Below are 17,500 nucleotides of genomic sequence, written 5' to 3'. Positions count from 1 at the left end.
TCAAATCGCGCAAGAATAGAACGGCTTAGTTCCACGAAAACACAAAAATGATGATGACGATGACAATAAAAAATGGATTTACAGAAAACGGGGAGGATCACCTCACTTATATTTTTGAAGCTTTTCACTGCAACACTAAAAACTCCGTCAGATGCTTTTGACAATTTTTTCCCAGTATTTCTTTTATTGTTAAAAAAATAATTCGCTAATTTCTCACAGCAGATGGAACCTTTTTGATCTTATTTCTCTCTCTCTCTATTTTTCTTACATATTATACACAAGTTACCCTCATATTCTTTTCTAACTATAAATTAAAATAAAATCCCGTTGTGTTTTGGAAATTATTTAAAAACGTAAAATTCCCTACAGTTTCAAGACCATCTGGTGTTCTCTTCAGATTATTATAGTTAATACAATAAAAGAAGGAAAATTACATAAGAGGAAAAAAAAAGTTTTGTTTTGATCATGATAAAAAAATCGTCTATTCCTAAGAAAAATAAGCTAAACTGGAGGTTCATTTATTTTCTTCTTTAAACGGGGGTAAGGGGAGGTCAGCTGTTTCCTCCAAGACAAGGTTTTGATCCCCTTTTGTTTTCCTTTGCTCAGCTGTTTTTGTTTTTACCGATTGTCACGCAAACTGACGAGAGCCGTGTTTCAAGTCCGTGCTCATACGTGAATAATCTTTTCCTAATCGAACAAAAATAAATAGAGTAAAATATTAACGACCGAAAGGCAGGCAGTAATGTTATAATTGTGACAGATCCTTTGAATATTCTTAACTAGAACAAAAAATAAATATATACATTTCACAAATAACCGACTACTGATCGAGAGGGAGAGAAAGGGAAATAACGTATAAATGGATTCACCCATGTAAGATAAGAATAACCTCATACACACACAACAGACACACACACACACACACACACACACAGAAAAGGTAATTTATAAATCCTCATATATCATTTCGTCTACACTGATACCATTCCACTTTGCTTTCTCATAAGATTAATCCCGTGGGCAAAATTCCATTGTTAATAAAGTTTTCGTCCCCCACCCCTCGCCCCCCTTTACTCTTCCTTTGCCATTCAATCGCTATTTTCCCCCGACCACTATCACAGCTGGCGAAACCAGTATCACAATTTGACTTGATGAATACGGCATTCTCACAGTTGCAAGCCAGCCTCGTGTCGCAATAACCTTGTTGTTATTGAATAAAGCCCGACTGAAGGGAGCATTCCGGCTGGTCATTTGTAAATAGCCCCACAGGGAAGAGAGAGAGGGAAGAGAGAGAGAGAGAGAGAGAGAGAGAGAGAGAGAGAGAGAGAGAGAGAGAGAGAGAGAGAGAAGATACTACTTAGTAAGAGATAGAAATTTATGAAATGCAAAGACATCCTTTATTAACTGAAATAAAAAATATTCTTTATTACACAAGAAATCCTTATCGCACTTCTCTCTCTCTCTCTCACACACACACACACACACACACACAGAGAGAGAGAACTACCCCTCCAATAGATTATTTATGCCCTTCGCTACGCCAGAAACCACTGGGTAGAGTGAGAAAAACGAAACTCTTGTTGTTCATCAATCAGAATAATAATGTCCTCACTTCGCAAGAAATCATTGTGCCAAAGAGAGAGAGAGAGAGAGAGAGAGAGAGAGAGAGTGTCTCTTTCTTCGGATCTCGCATTTCGACGCGTAGCATGCGATTTGCAACGGAAAGCTAAAGATAACAGCCAAGCTCATGTTCCCGGCTCAGAACAAGGGACTACAGAAACAACAATTGAGGACAGTACGGAATGTTCACTTTGGCTTTAGGGAAACTGGACATATTTCATACGTCGGATGGACGGTATTTATATCCGAAGCCCGAGCACTGGGGTCTAGAAGGCCGTTCAGAGTCGTGAAACGATAGCGAAAAATGATGAGTGATGTGCTGTGTGGTTGTAAGCTGAATAGGAATTTCACGTAGAGATTCCTAGAAATTCCTACAGAGTCCCGTCGAATTTCGTGAAAGTGGGAAGAAATAGGACAATCGGCTGGGAAAGGAAAAAAAATGTTTGATAATAAAATTTGTAAATTGATTAGATAAAAGTCAGGATTCCCCATCGATCCATTAGTATACAGTGTACTGTATTTATTGATGGTTAATGATTTAATATCACTTTTAGCCTCTCAATACCACTGGTATCTGTCTCACTTATTCAATATCAGTGATACTGCATACAGTTTTGATTACTGAAAAATCATGAAGCACTCAGCGAGCATATACTATGTACTCATCGTTGACAACTGGAAATTTTTTTGATACTGTGGTCTGTTTCGTCACTTGTAAGATATGAAGGGAATATGTCCATTTAGCCTATGCCACTTCTACACCTTTTCCCCGAGTGGAGGCTCGGTTGCTAGTTCCTTTTCCTTATTCCTCTCCAGCCTACTAACTGTCAAGTACAGAAATTCACCATTTAGGTCAAGAGAGGCACAATAAGACTAAGAAACCTCATCCCAGAGTAACTTGCTCAGGATATGAAAATTAACATAACATCTTTTGGGGCCCACTTCCCTTGGGTAAACGATGAAGTGGAAAATATGGCCATATTCCATTCACATTTTAAAAGAAGTGTAGAAACAGAGAAAAATTTAAACGAGATCCTAAGTCGTGAATTATGGAGACACGGCATATACCCAATAAAGGCTTCATGGCTTTCCAGTACTCAATAACAATCAACAAGACTGTAAGCGATATAACTGATACTGAATATGTGCGACAGATACCGATGGTACTGGGCTGCTTTATCTGATGTTAAATCATTAACCATTAATAATTAGAGTACATTTTATACCAATGGTGTTCTTGCATGTGAATTCTGAGGTGGGAGCCTTGCTCGAACATTTTGTTCCCTTAAACGTTTTTAATTATACTAACAGATAATACATGTGTTTTATGAAAGCAACGGGAAACTGCAAGAGACAGAACCTTTTCTGTTAATGCATTTCCGGATAAAGCTGAGGTAGTCTCTTTTGAAAGGAATATGGTAAAGCAGAGAGTGGATTACATTTTTTGTAAAGTAGCCTAATAGGGAAAGAGGTCTAGAGTTTCACGTATGGGGCAGAAGAAAATCAAAGAGAGACGAGGCCTCCTGTTGGACATCGTAGAAAAGAGGATAAAAGGAGTTCAGTCTCATTTCTGGAAGTCCTTAGAATTGCTTAGTCTAAAACAGAGTATCTTCTGAAAGTCGAGTGGAATAAAGAAAAGGATGCAATCCTCTTTACGGAAGGTAGAAAGATTTAGTAAGCAATAGTCTTTAACTTTGAGCCTCAGACGACTAAGGTCTCAGGTGATGAAAAAAGAACAGTTTAAGGGTAAGTGGAGACATGAACATGGAAGTTGAAAGCCAAATAGTTAACAGGAGTGGGACGCATAAAAAATTAAATCAGCTATCGGAGGGAGATAACGTTCAGTATCTGAAGGCTAAACAAAACTGTAGAAGTACAGAGTTTGCCTTCTAAAGGCTGAAGAAAACTGCGAGGGTAAAGAGGCTCCCTTCTGAAAACTGAAAAACACTATGTAGAACTGAAAAAAACTATGTGGGTATAGAGTCTGCTTTCTGAAAGCGAAGAAAACTATGGAGGTAGTCTTCCTTCTGAAGTCTGAAAAAACTATGAAGGGTAAAGTCTGCCTTCCGAGGCAAATCCTGGTGGGAGGAACGTAAACCTCTCTTGGGAGTTGCGGAAGAATAATGAGCGAGTGTCAGTCTTTCTTAGGACCACTTTGCACTTCCACCTACGATAAGTCTCATATCCCTTTTTCATTTCTCAGGACGAAAGGTATTCAAGCACAAACAAAGGGAATCTTGCTCTTTGCGTCTGCAACGGAGCATTTGCATAACAAGACCTTGCTTTGTTAACGCTGCACAGACCGTTTCTCAAGGAAAGAGGCGACTGTTGTGCAGCCAGCATTACATGATTTGGCAAAATTCTGCAGGTTCAAGTTTGCGTCACAGGGTGATTATTATTAAATTTATATAAAGTCTGGTACACACACATACATACATACATACCTACACGCGCGCGCGCGCACACACACAAACAAATGACACACACACGTATTTATTTATTTATTTTTACGTAGATCTAGAAAACATAGGAAACAGCGATCTGGGCGGAAAGAATGAAATTCCTTCACGAGCACATTTCTAGCGTAGGCCTAAGCCTCAGCATCATCCTCACCTGGCATAGATGGCGTTGACAGCGGCATCGAAATAGGAAGAAGCGGAAATATGTTCGTCGGGTATGTTGCCCGATTGCATGCCAAGGGCACCCCGGCATTCTCCCTCTGAAAAAAGGAAAAAATAAAAATGAGAGACGAAGCTTTAAGAACAACATTAAAATCTCTAAATATAAATTTGAAATACATAGCAAATTCACCATAATTGATAAGGTTTAAGAAACCAATGAACCTTCAGTATAAGTGAAATAAAACGAATGATACTTATAATATATAAGTTTTAAGGGGAAAAAATAAACTGCACAGTATAAGGCTTACATACGAAAAATAAAACACCCATACAGACCCTCACATATACGAGAATGCTCACATGTACAAACTTAAATAAATTTTTCATTAACAGAAAAAAGAAACCAAAAAAGTCTACAAATTGAAAGAATGTATCAGCTAGAATTGCAAAACCTGTATTTCACATAAAAATTGTATATTTACATTATAACAGACAAAATACCTTTACAGTTTGTCAAAATTCTGAAGCTTAGAACAATCATAGCAAGTAAAAAATGCGCAATCGAACTGTCTGAACAGCGTATAATCAAGGCCACCGAAAATATATCTATCTTTCGGTGGTCTCGGTATAATGCCGTATGAGCCGCGACCCATGGAACTTAACCACAGCCCGGTGGTGGCCTATCCTATATCGTTGCCAGAAGCACGATTATGGCTAACTTTAACCTTAAATAAAAATTTAAAAAACTACTGCGGCTAGAGGGCTGCAATTTGGTATGTTTGATGATTGGAGGATGGATGATCAGCATACCAATTTGCAGCCCTCTAGCCTCAGTAGTTTTTAAGATCTGAGGGCGGACAGAAAAAGTGCGGACGGACAGACAAAGCCATCCCAATAGTTTTCTTTTACAGGAAACTAAAAATGAAATATATCAACATCTGTTACTGAAAAGCTGACGCATTCAGTACATAAGCCGAAGATGTTTCCCAAATATGAGTTGATGGTTATGAATATACATATTTGTCAACTGTTGACTCAACTTTCTCATTCATTACATATATATATATATATATATATATATATATATATATATATATATATATATATATATATATATATATATATATATATATATATATATATATATACACATACGTAGACAACCACCCCGAAAAGTGTACAGCAATACACGAAAGCGCTTGGTACCTGGTCTTTAATTTTTCACTTCTCATGTGGTGTCAACGCATATATTTATCACGCAGTTTGGTGATTCTTATTGCTGATATATATATATATATATATATATATATATATATATATATATATATATATATATATATATATATTCTTTCCCAGTTCTTGTTCCTCTTTTCCGATCTTTTACGAATTACTGACCTTTTGTCATTTTGCACAATTTCAGTAAAAAAAAAAATAATAATAAAAGGCCTCGTTTTCTTTAAACTGATCCATATACAAACACCCTTGATCTGCCATCTAGCCCCTGGCTAATATTGTGCCTCCCCTTCATTTCACAAAATACTCACTGAAAGTGACAGCAGGAACCATTGGTTTGATTTTACGCATTCTTGGAATTTCAAAGAATTCATCTGTGATCAGGACGAATGTTCTGACATTTATCTTGAATTCCTGCCGTCTGCTTCTAATTCTACTTCTAATTAGAAGACCACACAAGCTGCTTCGATTAATTTTCCATTGATTCTATTTTCACGCCACAGCAAGCCCGAGACAATACTCCATACACTTTTCCAGGGTTCCACTAAATAGTGGAAACGGTTTGTGCTAGTGGGTTTTAAGGTTTTTTAATGGCTTTTTAGGTGTTCAATTTAGTTTCTGTGATTCCCTGTTACTCACTTTCTTACTTTCTGCCTACTCAGTTCATCATTAGAAAACGTAGCTGGATTAATGGGAATTTGCTTAACAAGAGGAAAACAGTGTGCAATTGTCCCCCAGCACATGCGGACATAATTGACTGTAAATTGTACTCATTTCCTATGTATGTGTACTTATATTTTTTCAATACAATCGATAAAAATCATATATACATATACACATATATATACACATATATGTATATATATACTGTATATATTTATATTATTTATATAATATATGTGTATATATATATATATATATATATATATATATATATATATATATATATATATATATATATATATATATATATATTATTTATTTGATAGCTAAGAAGCTATCAAATAAATAATACAAGAACATTTTTATCATAATATTGTCTTGCTTTGCCCAAAACTGTCCTAAATGAGATAAAGAAACAAATGAAATTCAACAAGTTCTCCGAAGGGTTATATTAATATTTTTCTGCAGTGGTTTACCCAGATTTACCGAGTCATTCGGGCTAGCCAGAGAGACTTGTTCTTAAATGAGAAGTAGGAATTCGAGATAACCTGAAGGAAATGGTTAACGTTTCCTGCCTAATCATCTAGGATACCGCACTCTCCTATCTAGACTCTTTATAATTTCTGCAAGTTAAAATTAAAAGGTAATGTCCGATTCTATCTTATTTGCATCTGGATCTTCCAGGAACTTTATGAAATCTTATGTCAGTGCTTTAGATATTTCTAAACTCTTTAACAGAACCTGCCTTAAGGTCATGTTAGCCAAAATTCTTTTCTCTGTAAGTTGACTTCTCTTTTGTTAAACAGCTCTACTAACAGATTTCCCTCACTAATTATTTGTTAAGAATACTCTTAACTCATTTGCAATCAAACACTTGAAAGAAATTACTGGTTGATGCCTTTTCTTATTATCAATCAATTGTTATTCTCTTCATGTGGTTTATGATGCTTTTCTTCATAGATCGCCTTCCCTCTTAAACCTTCTGAAACGATTTTCTTCAACAAATTCCTGTGAAAAGCTAATGACGCAAATATGAATTTCACCTGAGACAACTGCAGAAAGAATCTGACGCAGATATCGTGATAACAAGAGTTGTTTACTCGTAACTGTCTGATTTCTCTTCAGACCTCCAAATAAGCTGAGAGAATTAGGAATTTAACTCCCCTAAAGCTGACAACATTCTGGTCAAACAAAACAAAGCGAAGCATGTAATGAAGGCTCGGATAATTGGCCCATTTATGCTTGCGTGTAAAATTTTAGGTTGGCTCTTTCAATGCTGCATTGACTTGTTTTCTGAGCAAGTCTTCAGAACTTTGTGGGATTTACCCGGACTTTTACCTTGGCTAATTGCCATATTTGTGAAGGCTATGCTTCGCTCTCCTCAGGATATATATCGTAACTAAAGGTTTACTTACAGTAACCCAGTTCTCAGTTCACTATCATTCCAAAACCACTAATCTGGACACAGGTTCTCTAAGGATGCTTCATTTATACCAAGAAGAACACTTCTGCAGATATTGTCTGGAAATTGCAAACTGAGGTGTCAGGCATTTTGGTGTCGGTTCCTCAAACCTTTTCAACTCTAGTCTTGTTTCCTCGACCTACATGGTCTCTCTTAAAGAAATTTTGCATCAATTGGAAGACAAGTTCATGAGCAACTTTGAGTTTAATTTTTTTTTTTCGCTTCTTGTACGATAGCATCCGGCAACTTCAATATGTTTTACTGTCATTTCCCACTGAAACAGACTCTGTATTGGAGATCCAGTTAATGACATTTGTTTTACGGCTAGTATACCTTTCATTTAGTCATTGTCACCACTTCCATTATACGAGAACGGTATGGTTTATGTTGATCCGATATGAAATAAGTTACCTTGCGACTGACCAAATAAAATCTTTTCTTGCAACACACCAAGCCCCCGTACATAATCAAAATCCACTTCATGTATATTTGCATCAGGACTAAAAAAAATTATATATTTACCACTTTGCAGATCAAAGCCATGGTCATATTAATTTTATATAACAGAATGAATTACTCTATGTTTGGCAAATAATTCTAGAAGGAGAATGTCCTGAGCTTGACAAGAAAGAAATTTGGGAACTTAAAGGTCAGGATTCCTTCTTGAAAGAGTATTGGAGTGTATACTTCGGAGGTGTTAAAGGTCATCACACACTTCCTGATAAACCCAGCCGATGACATTTTTAGCTTGAATAAGAAAGGAACTGATTCCTTAGACTGGGGCCGTCTTAAATTATTGTGTCTTTGACATTTCCCTGAAATTTGGCATGAATGAAAAAAGAAATTACATGGCTGTACTGCGTGGACTATTTTAATGGACGCAAAATATAAATGAGCTTTTCTTGTACAGTCGTTGCATTGTCAGTTTGCGTTTATCAATCAAGTAATGTGTAAATCCTTTTTCTACTCAGATTTTTTATGTATGAGCATATGCACGTTACACACACACACACACATATATATATATTATCTGTTGTGTGTGCGTGTGTATTACCGTACACGTTTGGCGGGATGGCGCCAGAAGGGCATACAAAACCTGTTTGTCAGCAAGTTTTAGGGGATGAGATTGCTAGCTCCTTGCCTTTTTTCTTAACCCCAGCGGCGCTGATACCAACTTTTAGCTGCGTGAATTGGTGGGCGGTAGGCCAAGAGCGAGCCATGGGCCTAGCATACTGTACAGTGTGCTGCGGGATGAACAGTCATTCGGTATAATCGCTGGCCTCACCGGAAAGAAATCTGAAGTTCGAATCTTAAGAGAAGACGTGCAACCCCACCCTAAAACCCTTACAGACAATCAGAAGGGTAACAACTTTTGGGATCGACTCTTCTGAGGGAAAAGGGCGTATGGAGTACATAAAAAAAAAAAAACTATAACGTGCAGTACATCTATAAGCGTCCAAATATATTTACTCATCTACAAACTTCAACAAAGCAAGTAATTAATTGGTATGGTTTATGGTACTCCCATTCCAACATTACATGAAAAGGTACAAAACTGACACATTAATGAGATTAAAACTACTTCTTAAGTCGAATCACTTAAAGTATTTTCACGTTGATGAAGTCGAGATGAGCAAAGCCAGTAAACCAACAGTGGATGCAAAGAAGGTTCAAATGTAAACGTACAAATGAACTTGGCTCCTTAAGTGATGACATCACCAATACCGTACTGAATATTTGAGATTTCTTGGTATTGCCTTCAAACCTTCAAACCCAGACTTTTACTTTTTTTCCCGTTTTACGTCAAAGCTGTCAGAAAGGTAGTAATAATAATAGCAAGGCTTCTTATATTTATGGAAATGATGATATTCTTGCCACACGACCCGGAGATTATATCTTAGACTCAGTTAGTGTATTTGTTTGTTAGTAAGATGATACGAAAAGTTATATGTGGACTTCTAAGAAAATTTTAAGATGGGAATGTAACTTTTGAGAGAAGGCATCTAGTGGAGAAGAGACTGCACAGCCTTGACGGAGGTTTGTGGTCTCCGAACGCTCTAGTTGGACTATTGTTCTCCTGCCCGGCGATTGTCTGCCTCTCTGTAATTGTGATCTTAATAATATACAAAGTTTCATTACAATAAGGAACTTTAAAACTAACGGTGTCTGTTGATTGCCCAGAGTCCAGAGGTCCACACCAGGCCCCTTACTCCCTCTCAAAACTTATTACTCTTATTGGCCACCTTACGGTGAGGGCTTGTGCTCAATCCAACACACCAACTACCTTTCATTAACGGTGCTAGTTCCTGCGCCGCTAGAGTTAGTGCATGCTACTTTTTTAGCAGAACTAATACATATATCCTGCTGCATCAAATGTTCCTTTAAACAGCAACTGTTGTTGTTAAAAAGATGAACCCTATTCGTATGGAACAAGCCCACAGGGGCCACTGACTTGAAATTCAAGCTTCCAAAGAATATGGTGCTCATTACGAAGTAAGAGAAGGTAAAGGGAAATACAGAAAGAAGAGAAGAACATGATCAGTGATCTACTAAAAAAAAAATTAAAATTTGAAGGTGAAATCCTCGTTACAACTGTGCGTTCGTGAAACCTATTAGCCATTCGGTTTACAGAATGAAATCCACTAGACACCACAGTTGATCTTTTCTTAGGTGGTGGTGTAGAGTACAAGGACTCCTGGCATGAATGTAAGTGGTGAAGAGGGTATAGTGGTGGATTATTGTTACGGCAGTAGGTGGTAAACAAAGAGATGGTGGTACCGGTAGCTGGATACTCTTCAAGCTACGTGATCCTCGAATTTGGTGGCTGAAAGTTCATAGATCGTAATAACTTCCGGTGACCAAGTTATTATGACAATATTGATTTTCTTGGCAAACACAAAGCGAATTCGTGAAGTTTTTCTTAGATGCTTTGGAATGAAAAAGAAGACAGCTACCCAGAAATTATTCTAACCTAAGTTAACCTAACTTAATTTTAAGCTTGTGCCTAACTCCACCACATCTATGTGTGTGCACAGAGGCAACATCTTTCCATAACTCTAAATAATCGATTCAAACAATTAAAAATACAGACATTAAATTATTCTCCTTAAAAAACCCATATACACAAACTCTCTCTCTCTCTCTTTCTCTTCTCCCATTACCTGTGGTCAGCGAGGCTGAGACGAACGTAAGAGGCGCCGTCAGCGCCAGCAGGAGAGACCTCAGAAACAGCGCTTCCAACAGAAAAGGCCTCATAGTCAGCAGACGTAAACGGGCGTCTGTTGAAGACTCATCTGCCGTCTCTGCTGACTCGATTTTGCTGACATCTGCCTGTCGATGGCTTTCCAGCCCTCATGGCATATCCGTTGGAGGACTACTCGATGTCAACACTGAGCACTCGAGGGCATTCTCTAACGAGGGGGAAAGGACCAGGTGGGAGAATTAACCTCCAGGTAACACCTGTATTAAACACATTCACGTTTCTCTTGGGATGTCACATGACTTATTATTTTCTCGGGGTTTGCCAATTTAATTTCTTTTTTTTATGCCTTATTTGCTTTAGATATTTAACTCTTACTTTTCTTCTTTTGATTATTTAGATATTTCACAAAAATTCCTTTCCACGATTTGTTTTTTATTTTCGTTTTAGATATCTGCAAAATTCGGTAAATTCACAGAAATCTGACATAAACCCGATAGTTTTCTTTTCAAAAATATATTGGGAGGTTTTGATATGTTTTTGCGAGTAACTAAAACCTCTTCGTAGAACTAAAACGAAATAATTGGTTTAACGAATAGATCACCTTGAACACTTCCGAATTTCACAAATCACTTGTGTGAATCACATTCAGATTAGCACAACACTGTTATTCCGTTCGTTAGGTAACTCCTCACATAGCACAAAACCTGTAAAGAAAGAAATGAAAAATATTAGATTAAGGTGAAATTAATATATGCTCACGTACATACAATCGCGCAAAGCCATTCACTTTGCTTCTCGGTCTCTCTCACATACTCATACACAATATTGTACTTACCCAATGCCTTTATGCATTTTTCCCCTTTACACACACACACACACACATATATATTATAGTGTGTATATATATATATATATATATATATATATATATATATATATATATATATATATATATATATATATATATACACACACAAAGACACAGAGATTGTAGCAAGAATTCCATTCGTCGTAAAGTCTAGTTATCGCGCTGAATCAGACAACAGCCCAGGGAAGTAAAATCCGAAGACAGCAAAAACAAAAAGTATCGCTAATGCAAGTTTCTAAAACACCGCCTTGAAAACGCCATTACAAGCCAAATAACAAGTATATCCACCCAGATAATCCTCCGCACTATCCACTTATCCCTTCCACGGACTCTTGAAAACCGTCCCAACACTCCTTTCATGAACCATCCTTGTCAGATGGTGTTAGAATCCCCTTTATCAACAGGATCGGATCCTTTAGAGTGGGCCGTTGGCGATGCTCTCCGACGCTATCGTTCCATCGGCCGCCATTAAAGACCATTTGGTAGTCCATAGCGCCTCTGGTGTTGTTGGGTAATTAGCCACGCGACGAGGAAGTCGTTGGTCGAATTATGGAGTTTCGTCCACGACGACTTTATTCACGATGGCTCTGATTACGGCAAGCGAGCCCATAGCAAGAAATGAGAGTAATCGAGCACAATTGAGCCTCAGAACAGCTCAAGTTAAATGTACTAAAACCCCCCTAAACAGAACAAGTGTATATAAACGTTCATGTTTCTCAGCCACTTTTTCAAATACGGAAGATAAAATTCAACAATACATCTAACTTATATGGTAATCAATAAAACAGTGAATGAAGTACAATGACGAGTCTTGAAACATGTCTAGCAAATCAACAAGTAAATATATAAAGACAACTGGGGATGTAAACATCAGTAAGAAATTGGACCTTCACACTTTGTTTCTGCTGGTTTCCCCAGTAGCGAGAACACGTACCTATTTCTTTCTTTGCAAAATATTTTAGGCACACCAAATAGAACCAGAAGAATGAAATTCTGCGACAGAGAAGTGCGAACCGCGACTGAATAGCGAGGCTCTATGGCGCGTTTATGGCGCGATTTGTGGCCGATTATCGGCGCTGTTTACCACAGCATCAGAGAACGCCGCTCGAATAACGAGCTGGGTAGCAGGGCCCCAAATTTAAGGGAGTTCACATTTTCCCCATCTTGACATTTTCTATCACAACGGGGACTGTTTTCGCCCGAACGGAGAAACGTATTCCGACGTTGTTCTGGGAGACGAGATCGCAGTGTATGAGGTACTCGGGGTCGGATATGTTCACAAAGGGGGTCATTTGCAACTGTCGGGGATTCTCACCCACGTACCGTCCATTCGGAAACAAAGGAGCACAAATACAATGAGGCTCTCGTCATCACGAACTGCAAAGGCAATCGTGAACCTTATGAAAACAGACAGTGCTTTCGAGAAATGGATTTCATGATGTAACTACATAACGAAGTCTGGGACAAAAAGAAATGAATAAAACTCTTTCGCGAAGGAGGGATCAGGGCAATGGGGAAAAGATGGCATTCCAGCATTTGATGACGCGGCCATGCGTGTCCGTGAGTCATCAAATGCGTCCGAATTCATCCTGAAAGAATTTGTTTCTGTGAGGAAATGCTGTTATTTTTAGTAACAGTAAAATTATAGGCGCCTGTGCTTATTGTACAATGGGAAAATTAATTGCACAGGCAAGCTTGCAAATATATAAATTTTTAATATATATATATATATATATATATATATATATATATATATATATATATATATATATATATATATATATATATATTAAGTGTTACAATTACATGTCATAGACAAATAATACTACAGGGGTAGTTTGACAGTTGACTGTACAGCCCAAGAAAATAAAAGAAACTATTTATCTTTTTTTTCCAGTTATTTATTAAAGTTACGCCCGTTTTTCAGATAGTGAAGTAAACAAAAAACTTTAACAGCTTTTTAACAATTAGTATTATTATGTTGCAAAAGAAAACGTGAATAAACAAACGCATTTTGTATATCCGGAATATTTTCTCATTAGATGTCACTATAAATAGGAACAGAATCCTATTACAAAAATAAATGATTTTCCACAAAATGAAAAAAACTAAACGAGATTTAACTTTTTTTTTTTTACCATGAACCTGAAGGTGACAAACGCACAAACAGCTGTTCGGCAGAAACCCAGCCATAACAAAACAACCTCGTGGATTACAGCAGTAGTCAGTAGACCGTCCACATACGGCTCATCTCAGGAGTAGCAGAAATTAGTTACTAGAAAAAAAAAAGATAAAAATGGCAACAGCCGTAGTCCATAAATCTGGTAGCAAGAGGCAACAGCGCACCCATAGAGGATGTTGAAGTCCGGCTGTGGCCCGCCCCCGTCCCCCTCCCCTCCCCCCTTAGCCATGAGATAGATGACACTCTGTTATGGCACTTCTATCTGACACCCCCATTCATGAGCCTGCAAGGATACACAGGCCATTGTTGTGTGGTTGTTCGCCCAAAAGAGGAGGAACTCGGCTTGTGCATGTCACTGGGTTTTTTTTTTATTTAGTCTTTCTTTTTTTCATCAATCTTTCTCTCTGTTTATGTTACTTTGTATTGCACTGTGTCTTTTTCGTTTTCTCCTCTTTATTTTTTCTGTCTATCTTACGATGTTGTATCTTTCTTACTTTTAATATTTCTTATCTTTTAATCTTCCTTTCTGTTTATGTTACCTTAACTGTATCCTTTTCCGCTCTCTTTTCCTTACTGTTTCTTCCTATCCTTCATTCTTACAACTTTTTATATCTTCCTTACTTCTAATATTTCTTAGTTTTTAATTTCGTATGTAATCACTATGATTTTGCATATGATTTCAATAGTTTGTTTCTCTTCCCTTGAAATTTTCCATTAGAAAGATTACCTCTCTCCTTACTCTAAAATTTCTGTTACACATCAGTACACAAGCAATATTCTTTTGAATTTTACTTTCAGTCATTATCTCCCTTCCTTTTCACATTTTCCTTTTAGACACAACGTGCCTGTGTGTAGGCACCACGAGTTACCTTATGATTTTACTGTAACGCTCGAGAACAAACACGCAATGTACCAAGCGGGCATGATCGTTGTGACCTAAAATACTTCTGACTCTCCTTTTACATTACGAGTCTATGTCTTTATTTGTTAAAAGCGTGAAGTTGCCAAAGTAAAATTAAGACGTCCCAAGAAGACAATAAGAAAAACATTCTCAGTTATAATTGTAAATCATTGCTAAAAGAAAAATTAGTATTGAACTAATCCTAAAGATAAAATTGGTATAAAATGCACAATCCAAAATGCGACATAAAAGAAAAAAATAGTAAACAGAGTACACTATCTTGAAAAGATATATTTCCATTGTTACAGAATGAATCACGTTCCGACTCACTTCACAGTTGAAAAATGCAAAAGCTACCATTAAAATAAGGCTAAAGATATAACAGTTGAATATATGAAACAGCGAAGCAAGAGAGAGAGAGAGAGAGTGAGAGATAAGGATGTTCTACGCCCTCCAGAAATTGGTAATTGGAACAGGAAATGATGACTGACAAATGTGCTGTATGTATGCATATATATATATATATATATATATATATATATATATATATATATATATATATATATATATATATATATATATATATATATATATATATATATATATATATATATATATATATATATATATATATATATATATATATATATACACACACATATATATATATATATGATTATATGTATGTACACACATATATTATATATATATATATATATATATATATATATATATATATATATATATATATATATATATATATATATATATATATTATATATATATTTATATTATGTATATATATATATAATTTATGTGTGTGTGTCTACTGCACAAAATATGAAACCATTTCCTGGGCATCCGCCCAACTGATAGAACATATTAAACAGCATCAGCAAATATCAAAAACAATTCACCCGGAAAACAAAAGCCAGAGTAACCTAGCCACTCGAAGCACAGGGGAATTCGATTTCAAAACGAATCAAAGTTGGAGCAATTAAACAATGTGAAACAGAGCCGCCTCCGCAGCGAGCGTTTAGGGCGAGCCAAACAAACAGACAAATAGGAGGAGAGAGAGAGAGAGAGAGAGAGAGAGAGAGAGAGAGAGATCCCATTGCGTCTGCTGTAGCTAAACCAAACGCAAATTGCTCCCAATTGCTCTCAACTGCCTCAACAGCGAGCCTGCAAGACAATCGCCGACGAAGTTTGACGTGTGTTACTCCCTTTTATAACTCCCAGCTGCAGGCTGGCTGGAAGGGGGAAGACGGGCCTTTTGTTTTTGCGTTTTTTTCTTTTAATTTTTTTAGGGAAGGCAGAAGGTGGGGGTTGATGCGTAGTGGGAGGGGTTAATCCTGTATTTTTGAAGGTGTGAGGAAGGGGGTGGTACGAACTTAATTTCCAGCAGAGGAGGATGTAGGAAGGGGGCTGACAGCTGTTATGCAGATTTGGGGTTGGGGGATGTTCCGTATTTTTTTCCTTTTTTTTGAGGTGATGCAGTGGTTAATGAGACTTAAACGGGGGTTCACCTTCTTTTTGTCGGGGGGGGGGGGGTGGAGATGCGCACTTGGTGAGGGTAAAGTTCCTTTTGTTGAGGTAAGGGGTTAGTATGTTACCGCACACTTTGAGGGGTTAATGTCTTTTTTTTTCTGAGAATGAGGTTATTCTGAATGGGTAAGAGATTATTCTCTTTAGCTGAAGGGCGTGGTGAGAGTGGGAGGGGTTTAGGTAATTTTCTTGGGGGAAGGGGATTAATGCAGACTGGTAATTAGAAATGTCCCCTTTTTTGACTGATTGGGGTGATGCGGATTTTGATGAGGTGGGGGATGATCCTTTTGAGGGGGAAAAGGGAGGTATATGAAATGAACTTAGAAGGGGGGAGGAATGATCCATCTTTAGAAGGATTGGGGAAGGGGTGATATGCCTACTAAGAAGGGGGAACGCCTGCAGTTTTTTTTTTTTTTTGAGGGAGGAAGGCAGGGCCGAAGCTGGGAGACCTAAGAAAAAAACATACATACAAATATTAGGGGGGTACAGCTTAGTTAAGGCCGCGGAAGGCGTGGGAGATGTGTGGATGGGAGGAATGACGCAACAAGGAGATGGAGGAAGTGAGAGAGGGAGATAAATGCACAGATTTGAGAGGGGGCAAATTCGAAAGAAAAAATGGGTTGCAATTGCATTCCCAGAGACTCAGGGGAATGAGAAATGGCAAGCACGAACGGAATGAACAACTGAGATTGCATGAAATGGAAGCATCATCCGAGTTGAGAGAGAACGGGAGGTTTGGGGATATTGAAGACTGAGTAAAAGGAAGCAGGACGCACACAAGCACGACGATGAATGCATGGAAGATGTGTAAGAAGGAAATGTAAATAACTGAGGTAAAAGTGACAAGGAAGCATACAAATGGAACACCAGAGCATATTTTGGAAAGCTGAAATTTCATGGGTCAGTCCAGATGCATATTTGAGATAAACAAATTGAAAGTATGACAGATAAACAAAACTAGAATACTGCAGAGAGAGAGAGAGAGAGAGAGAGAGAGAGAGAGAGAGAGAGAGAGAGAGAGAGAGAGAGAAGGTGGATGGGCCAGCTTCGTTTAAAAAAAAAACTGAGCCTTTCTTGATCCAAGTATTGAATTAGATACTTAGTAGCAAGACGATAATGGTGATCGGAGCGTAAGGTGGCAACTTCATCTCACAAGACTCGCTAAGAACGGGAATGTAACATTTACTGGCGCCAGCCCCTCTG

The 17,500-nt window shown here is 37.5% G+C and overlaps 2 protein-coding genes across 2 annotated transcripts in view; one reads left to right on the top strand and one right to left on the bottom strand.

Annotated features, from left to right (window-relative positions):
* LOC136842879 (uncharacterized) overlaps window positions 1-17,500 on the top strand; it is a 465,824-nt gene that overhangs the window by 284,132 nt on the left and 164,192 nt on the right. The gene's annotated exons all lie outside the window — the stretch shown is intronic.
* Window positions 1-17,500, bottom strand: part of LOC136845892 (discoidin domain-containing receptor 2-like) — a 176,129-nt gene that overhangs the window by 38,895 nt on the left and 119,734 nt on the right. Inside the window, exons 2-3 of the mRNA XM_067116341.1 lie at window positions 10,761-11,505; window positions 4,234-4,339 (exon numbers count right to left, since the gene is read on the bottom strand). Of these exons, the coding sequence (XP_066972442.1) occupies window positions 4,234-4,339; window positions 10,761-10,854 (200 nt within the window). The 5' untranslated portion in view covers window positions 10,855-11,505. The remainder of the gene's footprint in view (window positions 1-4,233; window positions 4,340-10,760; window positions 11,506-17,500) is intronic.

This window comes from Macrobrachium rosenbergii, chromosome 2 (assembly GCF_040412425.1).
Source record: "Macrobrachium rosenbergii isolate ZJJX-2024 chromosome 2, ASM4041242v1, whole genome shotgun sequence".
NCBI classification, from domain to species: Eukaryota; Metazoa; Arthropoda; class Malacostraca; order Decapoda; family Palaemonidae; genus Macrobrachium; species Macrobrachium rosenbergii.
The sequence above is the reverse complement of the archived record's forward strand: the minus strand, read 5'-3'. Positions and strand labels throughout refer to the sequence as shown.